This window comes from Oncorhynchus mykiss, chromosome 5 (assembly GCF_013265735.2).
Source record: "Oncorhynchus mykiss isolate Arlee chromosome 5, USDA_OmykA_1.1, whole genome shotgun sequence".
NCBI lineage: Eukaryota > Metazoa > Chordata > Actinopteri > Salmoniformes > Salmonidae > Oncorhynchus > Oncorhynchus mykiss.
In genome coordinates this window covers 68,666,975-68,686,783 of record NC_048569.1, presented here as the reverse complement: position 1 = coordinate 68,686,783, position 19,809 = coordinate 68,666,975, and the positions used below count along the sequence as shown (strand labels likewise).

Below are 19,809 nucleotides of genomic sequence, written 5' to 3'. Positions count from 1 at the left end.
CAAAACTAGGGCCTGTAGGACCTGCCTTGTTGATATTGTTGTTAAGAAGGCAGAGCATCGCTTTATTATAGACAGACTTCTCCCCATCTTAGCTACTACTGCATCAATATGTTTTAACCATGACAGTTTACAATCTGGTGTTACTCCAAGAAATTTAGTAATCTCAACTTGCTCAATTTCCACATTATTTATTACAAGATTTAGTTTAGGTTTAGGGTTTAATGAGTGTTTTGTTCCAAATACAATGCTTTTAGTTTTAGAAATATTTAGGGCTAACTTATTCCTTGCCACCCACTCTGAAACGAACTGCAGCTCTTTGTTGACTGTTGCAGTCATTTCAGTCGCTGTAGTAGCTGAAGTGTATAGTATCGAGATATCCGCATACATAGAAACTCTGGCTTTAGTCAAAGTCATGGCATGTTGTTAGTAAAAAATGAAAAAAGCATTGGACCTAAACAGCTACCCTGGGGAATTCCTGATTCTAACTGGATTATATTTGAGAAGCTTCCATTAAAGAACACCCTCTGTGTTTTGTTAGACAAGTAACTCTTTATCCACATTATAGCAGGGGGTGTAAAGCCATAACACATACGTTTTTCCAGCAGCAGACTATGATCGATAATGTCAAAGCTGCACTGAAGTCTAACAAGACAGCCCCCACAATCATTTTATCATCAATGTCTCTCAGCCAATCATCAGTCATTTGTGTAAGTGCAGTGCTTGTTGAGTGTCCTTCCCTATAAGCATGCTGAAATACTGTCAATTTGTTCACTGTAAAATAGCATTGCATCTGGTCAAACACAATCTGTTGTCGGCTATTTGAGCCAGTAAAGGGGGCTTTACTATTCTTGGGTAGCAGAATGACTTTAGCTTCCCTGGTTATAAATACAAATGCATTCATTTTCCTAAAGAAATGCAGCCTAGTGCACAAAATTATCCAGAAAAATGGGCAACTGACAATGATCCAATTCCTGCCTTGGTGTCGCCTGATCAGTCATTTCCATTCTCTGTATGCTGATGACCCGAATCACTAAAACTTTCCTAATGTATTCCATTAAAAGTTGTCATTCAATATGTTACCAGGTCCACAAGAATATCACTAGCTCTCCCCAAGGGTGTATGTTTATGTTATTAGAGGCAGACAGAGACGGTGATGGCTGAATTTTTACTGAGGATTAGGATTTTAATACCGTCTTCATAGAGATACACACAAGTCTGTTGGAGAACCTTCTGTTTTAGTCAACACCTCAAACACCCTGTCCTTCACTCCCTTCCCACTGAAAAGTGGAACCTGCTGCCACACAATACAACTCACTTTGTGTCTCTCTTTAGTTTTGTCTTCAGCCTGAGAGAAAGTTGAGAGGGTGATGTGCCAGAGTCAGTAAGGGCATGTGTGGGCTCTAGCGATGTGCGTGTAAGTTTGCCTTAAATAAAAGATTAACCTGTAGGTCCCTGGTGTATTACATGCGCAGCAAGAAAGGCGTGGGGAGCAGGGTAAACAATCTGAGGTGGCACTTCACTGAGCTGGAGCGGGCCTGACAGACGAGCGCAGAGTGGCCGGGTGGGCTTGTACCTCACGCCGCTCTCGCTTCATCAAAGCTGACAGCACCCGGTCCAGAGAAAAGAGAAGCCTGTCTCTTACAACGCTCGGGCTTAGGTAGCTCTCATCACCTTGTCATCACAGACATCCTCCTTCCCTTTGAACTGCAGTGTAAAGGAATTTCACATTCTGTACTTAAAAAATGTACATACAGTTAACTGAAAGGGCAGGTCCATATGCATTAATGTCCTGTATGTGGTGTTTGAGAATGTAGTGTTTTAAATGGTATTCTGGTCAAATGTCTAGAAAGGTATGTTTGGAAATGCACAAGAAAGGGCTCAGGTGTATATTAAGCTTAAAAAATAGTCCTCCCCGAAAGTCAGATAATGATACCAAGTGGTTGTGCATGCAGCCTCCTGGCATTCCCTCAACTGAGAGGGAGAAACGGTTTGTTAGTCTAAAAGTTTCAACGACGAAATTGCACCCATGGGAGCACAACACAGACATCCACTGGAGAAGGGGGATATTTATAACACACTTTGTGTTCCTAAGTCATCAGAGACCTTGTATGGTAGAGAATAACTTTCAACGTTCTCAGAAATGGCCTTACTTTCCCATTTAGGTCAGTGAGAGCTTCCTGGTAATCTTGTGGTCCTTTGTGCCTCAGTTGGCCTGCAACACCACATTTTGTGGGTTTTACTCCCGCTGGGGCCACACATACGTAAAATGTATACACACATGACTAAGTTGCTTTGGATAAAAGCATCTGCTAAAGTCATATATTATTACTCTATGATGTCTCTTTTTACTCTCTCCGATATAAAATGTTAGACCTCACTGTTTACTGTGCATCACACATATGGAAAAAATATATGTAAAATGAGTGGAGAGTGTGGTTTCCAGGTGCTATTCTTATATATACTACACATTACCTTCCTGCCAGCTCAGGCCCATTATTGTAAAAGATGGCCCTGTACTTCCATCAGCCTGCTGCTGCCTGAGCCACTGTCTAGCCTGGCTGCTTCCCATGGTCAAGAGTAGATGTTGCTCTTCAACACTGGCCCTTTTTAATGAGATTATCAAGGAAGAAGTGTCACTAAGTAGGATCTAAAATGAAAGCCATTATCTGGCATTATCTCAGAGCAGCCTCCCCCATCCATCTGCTATACCACCCACACAGCCACTAGGCTGGGATTAGAGGCATGATTAGCTGGGAAGTGCTGCTTAAACACCCCTGTGCCACATAGCACTGGGTTTCTTCACTTTGCTGCTCACCGGCCAGCTCCAGGCCAAGCCCCATCCTCCTGCTCTGCAGTAACCAGCTGGAGTACTGTCCAGGATCATAGGCCTCTGGCACCATGCCATCCCACCCTGTACCACACCCACCCACTTCCTTTCTTCCCATGGCCAGTGTTTCATCGTACCTGTGATCTTGTCGCGGACCAGTTTGCAGGACTCAATCTCTCCGATGCTGCCGAACAGGCTGCGGAACTCCTCCTGGGTCATGTTCTGGGGCAGGTAGTTGACGATGAGGTTGGTCTTGCTGTCGTCGGTGGGGCCTCCAGTTTGCATGGGTGAAGGGCAGCTGCGGCTGTTGCTGGACGGCCCGTTAGCCGTGGTGCCGTTGGGGCCGTTCGTCACCTGAGGCTCCATGTTGCTGATTATCTGAGGGAGGGAAGGGTTCGGGAAGAAGAACAATTAAAGGGGGTAGGAGGTATGGCGTCTCAATCTGAGAACCATGATTCATTACTGGACCTCACATAAACACAGTAAACATCAAATCTACATTCCAGGCCATCAAAACTCAGACAAAAGAAACACCAAGTTTAACTCATAGTATGAGACCATAAAGTGAACACTATATGTACACATGCAACTTAAACTCCTACATATTCATGCAGACATAGCTGTTAGAGACATGAGTGATATTTTTTAGTTCTTCTCTGTGCTTTGATAGCTGGTGCAGTTAGAGAGTGGTAAAAATTTGAGCGATTCAGCGGGGCACTGCTGTCTGTCACAGGGAACATTTGCGGCTGGTTTTGCAGTGTGCGTTAAGAGCAGGTGTTTGAAGTAGAGCTTGCAGGCCCTTGAGGGAGGAGGCACTGAGGAAAGGCAGTCTGATGTGCTTATCTACTGGCAAACACTTATTTCAAGATCCCAAGACTGCCACCAAATATATTCAGCCATTAGCATAAAATCTGTGTGTTTAATGGTATTATTTGATTCTCGGTTACAGTCAGTTGATTACCATCATCCACTTACACAGAGAAGCTGAGCCTAAGAGGTTTATGGAAGGTCTGTGCGAGGTGTGGTGTGTTTGTGTTTGGAGATATAGGGTGACAGAATAGGAACCTCAGGGTGCCTGCTGTTAAAAGCATCTGCCCCACATGGGGGTGAAAATACCCCAAACAAGGTTCTTTGAAAGGTAAACTTGATGGGCTTTTAACTAAAGAAGACGACATAGGGAAATGTAACAGTGTGAACAACAGCCAGAGCACTGATTTACTTTTCTGTGTTTTATTGAAAGTCTGTACCAGAGACACTGTGGCTGTGTAGACTCTGAGTTTAATCTGTCAGTGTCTGTACAACACAACTATACAAAATCATTAAAGCTGCAAAATGTAACTTTTTGGGTGACCCGACCAAATTCACACAGAAATGTGAGTTATAGATCTGTCATTCTCATTGAACGCAAGTCTAAGTAACGGTAGATCTGTTCTGTGCACTATTTCTATGCTTCCCATTCTTAAGTTTCGCTTTTGCGTCTTTAACTTAGGGTTTTGTACACCAACTTCAAACAGCTGAAAATATATATTTGGTTATTGAAAAAATATTTCACAGCGGTTTGGATTGTACAATGATTCTCTACACTATACAATGCTTGTTTGGTCACATAAACTAAATGAACCATTAGAATTCTACCATCGAGGAAATGGCAGAGAAATTTCTGCATATTGCACCTTTAACAAAGAACCTTGGAAAAAAACACAGGTAAACACTTCCAGAGGTGAAGCAAAATGAACTAAGGGTAGTATAAAGCTCCTCTAAAATGACTGTTAATTTGGTGTCATTTAAATAAAGATCTAAAAGATGAGGAAAATAGGTTTCTAAATATGCTGGTTTTGAATAGAGGTACAAACTTCAATGTTATAACATTGAAGTTTGTACCTCTATTCAAACCCAGCATATTTAGAAAGGTTTCCCCATCTGACTGTAGCTAAGTTAATGTTTTGATAGCAATGATGTTGTTGAAAACTGGTCTAAAAACTAAAATAGACAATATTTTATCACAATATTCTGAACAATCATTATCAGTCATGTAGATCTCAACTCTATTGTTTTCTCCTTTGGTTTTCTAACACGAACCTCAAGCCTGAGACATACATTATCTACAGTGGAGGAGGGTATATCATAAATAAACTTGAATGTGAATCATTTCAACCCCCATCTTCTCATTCCACACACACCAGTCTACTTTACAATGGAACAACACACAAGATAACGCCTGGAGCACACAGCAGAATACAAACAGAGAACCGCCTCTTTAAAAGCGCTCATGATCTATTCTGCATGCAAATTGTGCTTTTGACAGTATCCTCACCACTCCACCAAAGAAGGACCATGGAGACAGCGAGGAAGAAGGGATAAAGTACCTAGCAGTAACAACGTTGATTGGGGGGGGCCTTATTAAATTTGTTTACACTTCCTGCTGGGCTTCATTCTGTCAAAAATACTTTCAACTCCATGGGACGTGTGCTTTGAGTTTTCACCAGGGAAAAAAAATGGCTACCTTGAATTACCCAAGACCTGTCAGTCAGATTGACCAATTATAATTTCTACCCCCTGCCACCGGCACTACCCATGCTCAGCTGTCCATTGTGCCTCAGTGGCTGGGTATCTCTGCTCTCCCACAGAGTAGCCCAGTGCTGAGAAAGGCAATATCTCCATGGTCTCTCTGGGTTCCTGGCCGAGGCACTACAGCACACAAGCAAAGCCTTCAAAGGAGCTCTAGCGTCAGCCTGAGGACAGATACCGGGCCTACTGATTCAACAGAACGCTAGCTAGCTAACACTAGCTTCAGATTAGAGCTTGTTTCCCCTGACCGGGCTGAAACACAATGCTGGATTTACAGCCTCCATTAATGCCACTGGGCATGGTGTGTGGGAGGGACCTGCTTCCTCTGGACTAAAATGGAGGCCTTAGTGGGTTCAGAGTGTAGGAAATAAATATTGGTTCATGAATCTAATGTGTGTGAGTCATGCAAGGCGTGAGTAAGGCAGTGTCTCTGGAGGCTGTGTCTGTGTGGAGGAAGACGGAGGGGATAGAGGTCCATTAGAAGAGGTTAAAGTTCACCCCTTTAGATGAGTGACTTGACAGAAACACATCATCCAGGCCTATCCTTAATACTTATGTACTGGTGATTTAATGTCATGGGTTTTTATTATCGAGGATTTTGTTGTGTATTATTTAGATTTGAAATAAGATTGTATTTATGTGACTATGAAACAGTACCTCACATTGGGAGTGAGGTAAGAAGTGATTTGCAAGGCTGGAATATTTTCTCATATCGTACATCACAACTTGACAAAATGCATAAATTTTCCATTACCTATACTGTCTTCATTATTCAATAAATAACACACCAGATGCAAGAACAAAATTACAGAAGGGGAAATATATAGCCGACATAAAAACATTTGGATGCAAAATTTTGAGCATTTATATTTATAGGACCTAAAACATGTACATTAAGGTTGATGAATGGTTAAAGCATTATAATTTTACATCCAATATTGTAAAGATTCACATATTTATATTATATATAAAGCTATATTTACTCTGCATCTTTTTTTCCACTCACAGTAAATCAATCAGCATCCTCCCAGCACACAGTACATTAGGTTGGCAGAAAAAGTAGCTGGCGCAGTGTGTCTGCCCGGCCGGCCTGCATCAGGGCCCCTCCCCTCTGGCCTAGCAGACAGACAGGCCTGCTCCTTCAGCAGCACTGTCATCACCATTGATAATGTCGGGTCTCCTTACCATCTTTGGCTGTGTCAGCAATCCCTTCTCTGCCCAGCCCTGTAGCTGCGGGAGTTCTGCCTGACGCCACTGTGTCTCTGTCGATCCCTAGGAGGTTTCAGGGTCAAGATTTAACATGCTTGTTTTTCTACACAGGCCTTACGGTCACCAGCCACACTAAAACACACAGGTGGCTTTAATTCCTTCCAGGTAGGGGTTGGTTTCTGTATAGGAATACTGCTCATTGAGACTTGCGTATAATTCAGATAAGGGACCATTACTGTAATGTTGGTGTTGAGTATGACGTGGTCTATTTGGGGAGAGGAGGATAGACCTGACTTGGGAACTATGGTGACCTCTGTAGCATTAATGATGTGGATATCCCTCTCACTCCTGGTGAGTAAACAAGCCCCTTGACAAAGACAGCTCCTCAAATGAGCTGCGGGCTGCAGGCAGCAGTATCCTCTGCAGAATATAGAGCTGAAGCTGTAACACCAGGATTTTGAGGCTGACCCCTTGCTTCATTTACTCTCCCAGACAGAGGGATGAGAAGGTAGAGGAATGCAATGGGATGTAACCAGTCAGGTGATGGAGGAGACCATTCATCCTCTGGGGGGTGTTATTGGGGTTCCAAATGAGAATGGACTGTCAGTTGGAGAGGGGAATGGGGAATAGAGAGGGGCAGCTTGTGTATGCTGATAGGTCGGCGTGTGTCAGGATGTTTGGGTTGATAATTTGGGGAATGTAAATTGAGCCAATGAATTATGGGTACATTTCCTTTACCAGATGCCACCTCTGTTTTAGTTTAGGTGAAGACCGAAGGTTATAGCAACATCTTACAGCTTTAGAATATAAAGAACACACTGTATTACACATTCATCTTTGGGGGATTAATACTTATGGTAATATACATTTTTGATGTAGCTTTTTCTTATGATCTAGATTTTCCCATTCACAGGGATTCAGATGAAACAATACACTGCTTGAGTCAACCTGAACCATCATATATTTGTCAAAATGAATACAGGTATGACACAGACCCCTATTTTTAGCCAAAGAAAGCAGCATGGGCTGGATAGCCTTAAATAGATATGCCCCCAAGGCTTGGATACCCAGTGGACATAAGAGGTCGCCCAACATGGTGGACCAACGTCCATTTTAAAGGAGAAGGGATATTGATCATGCAACATCCTTTTTTCCCATTGAGTTTTCATCTCATTTAAAATTCTGAAAGCTAACCTGAAAAGAGATGTTAAACAAAGGTGAAACATTAAAAGCATTTTTCACCCCATCTGCTATGGATAGCTTTGAATGGGCGAGTCTAAAATGAATGATTTTGCCAAAGTAAGCATAATATGCAGCATGTTCAAATGAGGTCCCAAAACATGGTGAAAAGCAGCAAGCAGGTGTAGGACTAAACATTGGCTATGGTTTCCAAAACATTTGATCAAATGATGTACTACCCACTCTACTGAGAGGTTGTGGGTAGTATTGCAGCAAAAGGGTAGTTTGTGTTCCTTTTGTATTTACATACTGTAGCTACAATATTAACTCTATGCAAACAAATATCTATTCTAAAACCAATTTCCAAGCAAGATTTTAGTGGGTATTAGATATACGTATGGTAGCTGAAATCTACATTCTATTGTTTTATTACCAGTAGCATAACAGATATGCAGCCAAGTGTATCAATACAGCCACTAATAATGATTCTCTCCCTCTTTCTATGTCGGTCTGGCTCTCTCCAGTATGAACACACACACACACACACACACTTCCTGATAACATCTCAAATAATATTCAAATGAAGGGACAGTGCAATTACGTAAAAAACAACAACAACAGATGAGCAATCGCTCATGGGTACAATTTCCATTATTCAGGGAATATATTTTGGTTGTGCGGAGCAGACATTAGACAGAGTTATTATATAATCCATATATTCTCTAGTGTGTCAAATATTTGACACCCTGTAAGGGCTCCCCATCTCCTTGAGCTCCTGAGGTGTGTCTGGTATGGCAGTCATGTAGAAAATGTTATAACTGCCCACAGAGGACATTATCTCCCTCCGCAGCCTGCGTCATCTAGCAAATCTCACATGACCAGAAGCCTCTCCTCTGCCACGGTGACACTGTAAAAGCGCCACTTTACTGCCAGGCAGACCTCCTCTGCCCAAACGAGCTTAGACAATCAATTTCCAGTGACTTTGCTGGGATGGATGCGGAGAGGAGACACTGCAGTGGATCAGAATGCGACAGTAGTATAATTGAACTGATAGCGCCTGGCACAAAATGGAGGTCAGTTGGATGGTTGGTTGTGATTTCAATGTCTCGCCACATCCCAGCATTCTCCTATATGCTAGAACAGAGGATGACCCCAACAGGATATTATACACTGACTATCAGTAAAATGATCCTTTCAGATGTTCCTGTTTACATGGACATGTTCAATCATATAAAACACAAGGAAATCTAATGTGTTAAATATTTCATATCTTTGAATCAAAGGGTTGTCCATCATACAGTAAAGTATTCTGTAATTCTGTCATCTAATACAGTGAAAGGTCATAGTGTCCTCGATCCATTGAAATGCTCATTTCAAGGAGAGGGTAGGTCACACACTCAACCATTGAAACCCCAGTATGCACCAACTCCCTCAAAGTGCTTCAGAGTAAGAGGGAACTTGAGTTCTCAAAGCGATTCAGACACATTTATATGATTTTTGTATCTTAACTCCAGGTCAGTGAAGTTCCCTCCATGCTATAGATTTTTTTTCTCCATCTTTTTATTTTTCGTTGCCTTTTCAGTCATCCTGCAGGTCAGACGGAAGCTGGGTCGGATCAATCAGGAAAGTAATCTGGAACACCTTGCGCCGCACCCGCCTGACTCCACCAACATCGATCCGCATCTACTTTGCCAAATTGATTTTTTTCTTCCCTTCTCTGTGTGACTCAGAATAATAAATGTTTCAGTGCTGTATGTAAGCAATTTTTCATTTCACTTTGCTTGACTTTTTCCCCTTATGATGTCCACTGTTTTATGGGATCGATAGAACTTTCCCAGAACCCTCTCTTGGCCTCTCCACTGAGTAATCTACGTACACTCTCTAGGGTCAAAGGTCAGGAGACGAGAAGGCAACGCGCCGCTATTAATTGCAGAAGATGTCTGCAGCAGAGTCAAGCTCTTTAAATATCACAGCTACATCTAGTCTAATCTCAGACTACCTTGGAGACATCAGTCTTACATTGTTTCAATTTCATCAATTCTTTATTATATTGTCCAACTGTAGACACTTATATAAATCTCAGAATGTATCCTCAAAACAAACTTAAAATATACACTGGTTATACAATAAATATGAAATGCATCCAAGGTCTGCTTCTAGAAGGTCCTAGCCTGACATTCTTTGACCATGGGCTAAATCTCAGATCCGACAGCTAAGTCTGTCAGTGTTACTCTCCACTTCTGAAAGCACCATGTGCATCAAATGGATTTCTCACTCTAACTCACTGGCTGTTAAAGCTTTCTGCTAGCATCTTAAATCACCCTCTCCTTCTTCCCAGCTCTGATGGTAATTGGAAAAACAACTTATCTTTTAAAAAAGCAAACACTAAAGCACAAGTAAACGTCCGCCAGACTACTTTCAGGAAAGTTCAAATTGCAAACAAAAGACCACTTAATAACCACTAGAAGGGAAACATTGGGAGAGGCTGAAACTTTTTCCTACACAACTGAATTATAATTAGGCCTGAATTCAATCAAAATGTAATCTAGCTTCTCTGCAGTGAGCTTTTTCCTGATTTGTTTTCGTGGCATTGGAGTTGTAAACTGCCTTAGTCTAGAGAATAAGCAGCCCACGGACAGTGACCAGTTTCCTGCCACTGCCAAACCCTAGGTGGACTCAAACCATTTGTACATTGGCTAAATCCCAACTCTGCACCAATGCATGGAAGCAGAAAATTGGTGAGCATCTTGATTCTGAGATGACACTTCAATTTGTGTGGCTCCACTGACCTGTGCCATCCTCCCCTCCCCTGAAGTGGTGTGAGAACTCCTGGCCACCTGCCTGGCAGCTTGGCCGTACCCTGTACCCTAGACGTACATGTTCGGCCCCAGCCCTGGGCCCAGGGGCCTCTGGGGGTCCTGTCCATGAGCCAGCATGGGGAGAGGAGCTGTGATATCCACAGGCTGCAAAAGGCCAGCTGAGACTGAACTCTGAACACAGTGGTCCACTCAGAGAGCCTCACAGCCTCATCACTGACAAAACATCAATACTACATGTGCATAGGTCTAATCACACCGCTCATGTGGGATATTAATGTTCCCTTAATAGGTTATTAAGTCTTCATGACAGATTACATTATTTCATTTAATACAGTTTAACTAAAGGAGAGAGAGAGAGAGAGAACAATACCCCCCATGTCTGCTAACCCCAGTCCTAAGGCTGATTCCCAACGACAGGGTCAATACACTGTCACCCCTCACTATGCACGCACCCGCGCCACTCTATCACTACTACATGACTGGACCCTCATCTACACAAGTGGGATACTTCTGAATGAAGGTGACTACAGTACAATGCAGCCTTGGTTTATATTAGTTCGTATTTTAAGTGAAAGCTCATTACCATCTTGAGGTTGTTTTTAGCCAGTGTAGAAGCCATGGTTCCACTGCATCAACACCAGGTGTCAGATCACTGCACCTGTGCAGGCATCAATGTTCCTGACCAACAATAAGCTCCTCTCCTTGTTCGTAATGTCTAAAATAGAAATTATATGTAAAATCCCCAGCCTAGTTGTAATTAAATATTTACATTTTTTTGTTCAAATTAGAATGAACTAATGTACTTTGGATTCTAGTTCATCAAACCTTTGCACATGCCTAAACACCATCCCCTGATTCTACTTTTAATTAATGCTAATTTGAAGCTAGGATGAGTCATATTTGCTTGGGTAAAACAGGTATAGATGTACAAATAGCCTGTAGGTAAAAGACCAGAAACTAAGCTGCATTAGGGCAAAGCCTTGTCTGCCTGCCTATAAGACAGAGAGGGAGAGGAAGAGTCCCAGGCTCCCTGCGCGCACACACACACACACACACACACACACACACACACACACACACACACACACACACACACACACACACACACACACACACACACACACGCACACACACGCACACACGCACACACGCTCTGCTCTGCTCTGGCTGGGCCTCAGTAAGGCTCCTCCTAATCTAATCACTGCCTATGATCTCTGCTGCCCCATCAGCTGCTTCCCAGGCTGCCTGCCTGCCTGCCTGCTTGTGTGTCTCCAATGACCAGAATGTGTGCCTGCCTTCTCCTGACAGTCAGGGGCCTTGCAGCCCACACAGGAAGCTAAATCACACAGACACCAGCCGTTGCACAGGGCTTCATTCCAAGGCCCATGATGACAGTACATTGCTAGGAGCTAATCTGGTTATTGATTAGAATCTGAACCTCAGCTCATATAATCAAATAGATGACAGGTTGTCCTTTCGTCTTGCAGCTATCTTAAGTCAATAAAACGACGGAAAATACAGAAAAGCAAGCACCTGGACGGAGACAGTTAATACATTATTTGAGAAGAGCAGGAGAGACAGATTCATTACATATAATGTCCTTGTATGACAGTTTAATGTACAGTATGTTCTGTATTAGCATCCATTGTTATATCTATCCATGTGCAGTATGTTCTGTATTAGCATCCATTGTTATATCTATCCATGTACAGTATGTTCTGTATTAGCATCCATTGTTATATCTATCCATGTGCAGTATGTTCTGTATTAGCATCCATTGTTATATCTATCCATGTACAGTATGTTCTGTATTAGCATCCATTGTTATATCTATCCATGTACAGTATGTTCTGTATTAGCATCCATTGTTATATCTATCCATGTGCAGTATGTTCTGTATTAGCATCCATTGTTATATCTATCCATGTACAGTATGTTCTGTATTAGCATCCATTGTTATATCTATCCATGTGCAGTATGTTCTGTATTAGCATCCATTGTTATATCTATCCATGTACAGTATGTTCTGTATTAGCATCCATTGTTATATCTATCCATGTACAGTATGTTCTGTATTAGCATCCATTGTTATATCTATCCATGTACAGTATGTTCTGTATTAGCATCCATTGTTATATCTATCCATGTGCAGTATGTTCTGTATTAGCATCCATTGTTATATCTATCCATGTACAGTATGTTCTGTATTAGCATCCATTGTTATATCTATCCATGTACAGTATGTTCTGTATTAGCATCCATTGTTATATCTATCCATGTGCAGTATGTTCTGTATTAGCATCCATTGTTATATCTATCCATGTACAGTATGTTCTGTATTAGCATCCATTGTTATATCTATCCATGTGCAGTATGTTCTGTATTAGCATCCATTGTTATATCTATCCATGTACAGTATGTTCTGTATTAGCATCCATTGTTATATCTATCCATGTACAGTATGTTCTGTATTAGCATCCATTGTTATATCTATCCATGTACAGTATGTTCTGTATTAGCATCCATTGTTATATCTATCCATGTACAGTATGTTCTGTATTAGCATCCATTGTTATATCTATCCATGTACAGTATGTTCTGTATTAGCATCCATTGTTATATCTATCCATGTGCAGTATGTTCTGTATTAGCATCCATTGTTATATCTATCCATGTACAGTATGTTCTGTATTAGCATCCATTGTTATATCTATCCATGTGCAGTACATTTAATTGTACTGGTACTAATCATACTATACAAGCTCTATTATGAGAATATTCATATAAAAAAAAGTGCATCTGTGAAACTAATCCTCAATTTTTTTGTGATTTAATATAATATACTTGGAGCATATTAGGTCATTAGAAAATTGGAAACAAACAAAAAATCTACTCAAATTTAGCTTCTGCTGCAGTGAGAAGACAAAGCCTAAATGTATACTCACAGCTAAGATTACCCCTCCAGCATATCAACTAAACCATAAAATGTGGCATGCATTCAAAATAGAAGATTAATCTCCTTCTGCCGTGGTACAGTGTAATTGAAAATGCCCACAGGAGACTATCTATGTTCATATAGTATGTGCCAGAAAATATAGGGCTATTTCCATGGAAAATTCTGGAATGGAGTTTTATATCAATAGCATGCCGGGGAGACATGTATTTGGAAGATAGCAGATTGTACACATCTATCTCTCTGGATCCCAACTTGATAGTAATGTTAATTGCTTCAAATGTTTATGTCTTGATAGATATCTGTAGTGAAATTCATCTTTCCATCTAGTTTGAGGAGAACGTTTTACAGTTGATATGAAGGGAATAGGCCAGCGTTTTCAAACTTGGTCCTGGGGACCCCAAGGGGTGCACATTTCAGTTTTTGCCCTAGCACTACACAGCTGATTCAAATAATGAACTAATCATCAAGCTTTGATTCTTTGACTCGGCTGTGTAGTTCTAGGGCAAAAACAAAAACTTGCACACCTTGGGGTCCCCAGAATAGAGTTTGGGAAACACTGGTATAGGCATTGACAGGATGAAGCCCTTTCCCAGATGAGAAAACCTCTGATGGCAGTGGAATTGTTTCATGTCATTTCAGATAGCCATGACACTCACCATCTCAGATTGTTCTGAAGTTGTGTATGTAGTTAGAAACAGGTGTGCTTGGCATTCCTGAAACATTATTTTGTTGGCATTTTATTTAATCTCAGATAAATTAAGCTAATTGATTGCACCCAAATTGGACATTCTAATTTATAGGATTCAAATATGTATTTATTTTTATTTTTGGGGGGATTCAATTAGTTTAATTTCTCAAATTCAATAAAATGATGTTTCAGGAATACTAATTGTATCTGTTATGAACTACAGAAACGATTTTAGAACAATCTGAGATGGTGGGTGTTGAAATCCTCTTTCTTGTGCTTTTTGAGGTGGAACGACCTAGTGATCAAATCTCATCGCCCTCATGCTTGCCTCTGCTTTTGACAGCGATAGAAAAATAAAGGTATGAACCATAGACTTTTAGGCAGTAACGCTTTTATGTTCTCAATAGGGATTGAGGAAGCTTCTGTCAGCTCCACCACCCTGACCCCTTTCCTGTGGGTACCCTGTCCACTACGGGTCTGTGGGTAGATCTGACTAGGAAATATACTTCCTTCCTCCTTCCATCTCATTCTTAATCCTCCTCCCCTTTCTTTCTCTTGACCTACAGCAAGTAGCAACAGAATATTTCCCCCTGTTTATATTTACAGTACTAGGATTTGATGGTGCAGACTGTGTGTAACGATGTAGGGAAGCGATAGGCCTAATGTGTTTGTTTGTAATCGAACCAGCAGTGCCATTTTGTTGCATGTTGTTATGTTGCATGTTAAATGTATAATTCATCCGGCAACAGAAATATAAATGTTTGATGCCTTCCAGGCTGTGAAAAAATCCCCTGTTGTAGGGATGACCTTGAAACGTCCTTTATCATCACAGTAACTGGCCACTTTACTTGGCAACGTTGAACAACGAGCCGGAGCAACTGCTAACGATACCAAGCCTGCTGCTGCTTTCTTTTCTCCTTTTCCTGGGATGCAAAATGTAGATCAGAGGGGTGTGAGGTTTGGGCACAGTCTCAGGAGAAACTGCCACTCAAATCCAAAAGTATGTATGAATACCAAAACGCACGGAATACAGAGGAGGATGAAGAAAGAGAAGAGTAGAAATATGGAATTTTTTTACCTTTATTTAACTAGGCAAGTCAGTTAAGAACAAATTCTTATTTTCAATGACAGCCTAGGAACAGTGGGTTGTGCCTGTTCAGGGGCAGAACAACAGATTTGTACCGTGTCAGCTCGGGGATATGAACTTGCAACCTTGTGGTTACTAGTCCAAAGCTCTAACCACTAGGCTACCCTGCCACCCCAATGAACAGAGATAGAGAGGATATATTAATATCTATCTATTTCCTTACTTTCCTTTAGTATATTTACTCAGAAAAGCAGGAGCAACAAACAACAAGAGCATGACCCTGTGTTTGCTACCGGGTTGTTTGCGCTAAGAATTTGTAGCTGATTATTGTCTGTCTGTGGTACTTTCAATTTCCGCCAAAGGAATTAGGCTTGTATTTGTGAAGTCAGTTCCCCCTCACAGCTGAATTCCTTCATCTCTCCTTTCTAAAGGGGATATTTAAATAAATAAATAAAATATATCACTGTGGAAGCCTATTACATTTTTAACTAAACCGTTTTGTTAATATTCATGTATGTTTAGTTTTCACACAAAAGGAATATTTAATAACAAAGTCATATATTTGAGACAATGGTTCAGAGTGGCTTATTCAAATGGACATTAGCTCATTAGTCCTTACTGTTTTTGTCTGAGTATAGGCTAAGTTATGTGGAAAATTAGTGTTTTTCTTGCTTACATTAGTAATATTGATAACACCAAAACATTTATAGGGAGACTTATTAATGCTTATGGGATTCAACTGTTATAATTTCCTTGCTTTCCAATTCATGCAAATGCATAGTGTTATCAATAAAACAAAAAGCTTTTTTTGAATCAATTATAAACGAGAGACATTTATGGCATAAGTTTGAAATTAAAATGTGAATCTACTTTACAAAGCAAATGGTTCTACTATATGTGATTTATCATCCTGCTTTAAATCTCAATCCAAATGAATTACTATAGATCCCTCTTCAGGGCATAAATAATCAAAACATGCAATTATTTAACAAATCACCACTTTGATTAAGATACTGCCATGCTAGTGACTATGCCTGACTGGAAGCAGGCAGGAGATAGATGATTGAGAGGACACCAACATGACCATGTGGCATTTCTGCTGGGAGTTGCATGTGAATAATTACCCATGCTTCTCAGGGACTGGAGACTCAGTCCAAGTCCTCTCTTAGGCACGGTAGCATGTCAACAGAAACAACACGATCCCATCTCACACAAAACATTGGAGAGCTGCGGGGTGTTTATTTGTCCACATCTGGCTATTCAACGGATCTACAGATTGATTCAGAACTAAGGGCGAGGCATGTGGTCAGTTATATAGCTGTAATTAATGGTTAGATGCCTCTATGACAGGGATAGTACTGAATATTGATATTATGCACTGATTACAGATGGGTAGAAGTAAACTTCCCTGTTGAGTAATGGCAAAGTATTCCACTGTCCATTTTAGTCAGCCTCACTCCTCTCTTAATTTGTCTACTAGTTAATCCGGCTCTCATTTGTCTATCTACATCTGGACACTCTATGACAAACTGCATCTGCACAGCATAGGATACAATACATTAACTACAAGACATCCATGACAAAAAAACAATGTTTTAGCAGTTTATTTCCTATTCAGTATTATATTGCAGCCAATATGTTACTGTTTACCATGCAACTATCATGTAATCCTTTCAAATACATCCCGTTGTTACATGTCTAAAAATGTAACCACGATATTTCATACCTGATTGGATGGATGGAAACAGCACTCAGCAAGCTGAACTTTACCTTTACATGTTTGATTTGAGTACACTATTCTCAAGAGCACTACTCTCAAGGGCACAGAATCTAAGGCGGAGCAAGCTAATTTAATCACCACAAACCACCACCACGGTTGTTCGGCAGAACCTCTAATAGCTTTAATACTGTTCTTACACCCGTACTTATACCTCCTTCACCATTACTTGATTCAGGTATAAATAAATATCCTATCGCTGCTTGAGGCAATACTGGTCCGTTTTAGAATGACTTCTCTTCACAATAATGGTCGCCTAAGCAAAGAGAACACAACCTGATCTTATAAAATATGATTCTTATTCGTCTCTTTACCCTCTCTCACTCCCTGTCCAACTGTGAGAATCTGAGAGCCCCGTTGACACTCCACAGTTATGCGTGTTAGCACCGTCAAGTGCAAACTCTCCCACCTTCTGAACCACACCATCCACAGCTCTTTACTCACCCCCAGTTCTCCCACTGAGGTCAGCAGCCCCCTCCTCTACCCACACCAGTCTGTGGCATACCATCCAGCTGCTCACAAAACCCTACTTTATATTAATCTGAGTATCTCTACTTATTAGCATTGATATGTAACCTGGATAGTAAAGATTGCACCCTGAGTGTTGTAACTCTAATGGAGGGCAGTAGAAGTGTGGTGACACTGCCCAGTGTTTGAGCCCCACTGACAGACAGCAGGGTGCTGCTCGATGAGGAGCACGCTCAGTTCCACACCGTAAACACTAGCGTTAGATACCCCCCCCCCCCCTCTCTCCTTCCTTCTATCACTCCCAATGTCCCTGCCTCCCTTCTTTAGCACGGAGTTACTGGCAAACCCCTCCATCACTACGCTACAGAGAGCAGTCAGGGAGACAGGGTGCTATCGGTGTCACCATGGTTGGGAATTGCTTTCTTTTCAATTAGCATTTTGATTGCACGGAAAAGCCCACACACAAACGATCAAATATTCACTTCGAAAAATGAATAATGCTTCCCACATTCAAGATGCTAATATGGAAGCTGGCAAATTCCTTTTGTGACAGGGACAACATTTTAAAAGCAGTATAATGCCATTTGAACATTTTATTCAGCTTATTATTAACAGCATACAGTAAAATAATGTTTGATATGTCTATGGAAATGTAGAAGTCAGGGAAAACAGCCTCTGTGAATGCAGAAAGGTTTTACAAAAATATGTGTTTGTTGATTTGGTTAGTCAGCCCTGCCACTTGGCTGTATGTTGTTGTTGTGGATGGATCAGAGTTAAACTGAGTCCCTGGCAGGCACTGCCTCCCACCAGCCGGAGGACAGCCCGGGGAGGAAGTGACTCTGAGCACTTAGTCAACAATGGATGCACAAACATCCACCATGCAGCACAGACAAGACCTACCAGCAGCGTCAGAGGCAGAAGCAGAGGAGGCACAGGCGATTCTTTAAAAACCTGTCTAAGTGAGGGGAAATGTACACCAATGCAGGCATGCATCTCACACACACACACACACACACACACACACTCTCTCTATTTCTACATAAACCTATCTCCCTCTGATACACTACACATTCACAAATGCTATTCACAACCGTAGGCCTACAGTACATACACTGTCAAACATTACAAAAATAAAACCTACCAAAATGTGCACTATAAAACATGAATATACCAAACCTACAAAAGTACCATCAACTATTTACAATGAACAACATCATGAACAATATCATGCAGGCAAAATATCAGATAAAACAATGTACTTTACGTTTGCTCTGCACAGGTAACATGAATAGTTTACGATTGTGCAAACCTACAGGGAGGACAGGAGATTCACGCACCACTTCATGGTCGTAAAATGGGTGTCGATCCCCGAAACCTCTCCACTGCCCCTCGCCTCCATGCTTTTCCTCTCATAGCAATGACTATACCCATCGCCTTCTCCCAAAACTGGATGAATAACACCCCGTTAACTGTTAGGGAAGTAAGGCACACTGAGTGAGGCATGGTGCTACTGCTGCAGGCTGTCGGATGGATGCAAGGACACAACAAGCAGCTGGCAGGCTGCAGCCTCCTTACCATTTTAAACCCATTCCACTCCATTTGTGAGCCGGCAGCTGTTTTCTCTCCCCAGCGCCTGAGCAAATTTCCCCCTCACTTGGAGCTCTGTCTCTTGCTTTCTCTCTCTGTGATGGTCAGACAGTAGGCGTCTTGTGAAAGCAGGCATGCCCTTCTTCCAGAGCGGCTGGGTGAGAATGTAAAAGGCTTCAACGTGAGCTCTGGGCTGCAGCCCCCTCCCCGGTCTCCTCCTCATCTGTGAGGTCAGAGCTCCCCTCTCTCTGGAAGCGTGTGCTGCAGCATTCTCACTGGCTCCTGCGTCTGTCTTTCCAGCCCACTCCTCCACAAAGTTAACACATTCACTCTGGTAGCCTCACAGATGCGAGGAGCGCTTGGCAAAGAAAAGCTTTTTGGTACCAGCAAAGCAATCAATCGCTGCTAAGGTCTTTGCTTGAGTGAGCACAAAGAGTGATTGCACCCTCAGGCACTATGGTAATAGGATGCCTGAACAGCACTATGTATATAAATTAGCTATTACTGCATGCATGATTAAGTCTGCAAATATACACTAGGCTAGTTGTACACATTCATATGTGTTGATATTTGTTGCATGTATCTTATTCAAATATGGATGGGGAATCCAGTTAAAACGCATGTATTTTGCAATTCATGAAACA

At 41.6% G+C, this 19,809-nt stretch overlaps 1 protein-coding gene across 10 annotated transcripts in view; it reads right to left on the bottom strand.

Moving 5' to 3' along the window:
* Positions 1-19,809, bottom strand: part of elavl4 (ELAV like neuron-specific RNA binding protein 4) — a 68,716-nt gene that overhangs the window by 29,748 nt on the left and 19,159 nt on the right. For 7 of the 10 annotated variants that reach the window (XM_036978183.1, XM_036978184.1, XM_036978181.1 and 4 more), the window contains 2 exons: positions 6,581-6,667; positions 2,965-3,205 (listed from right to left, as the gene is read on the bottom strand). In XM_036978183.1, the coding sequence (XP_036834078.1) occupies positions 2,965-3,205; positions 6,581-6,667 (328 nt within the window). Of the gene's footprint in view, positions 1-2,964; positions 3,206-6,580; positions 6,668-19,153; positions 19,382-19,809 lie in introns of those variants that run through there. The other 3 variants (XM_036978189.1, XM_036978190.1, XM_036978187.1) reach the window with 2 other exon arrangements.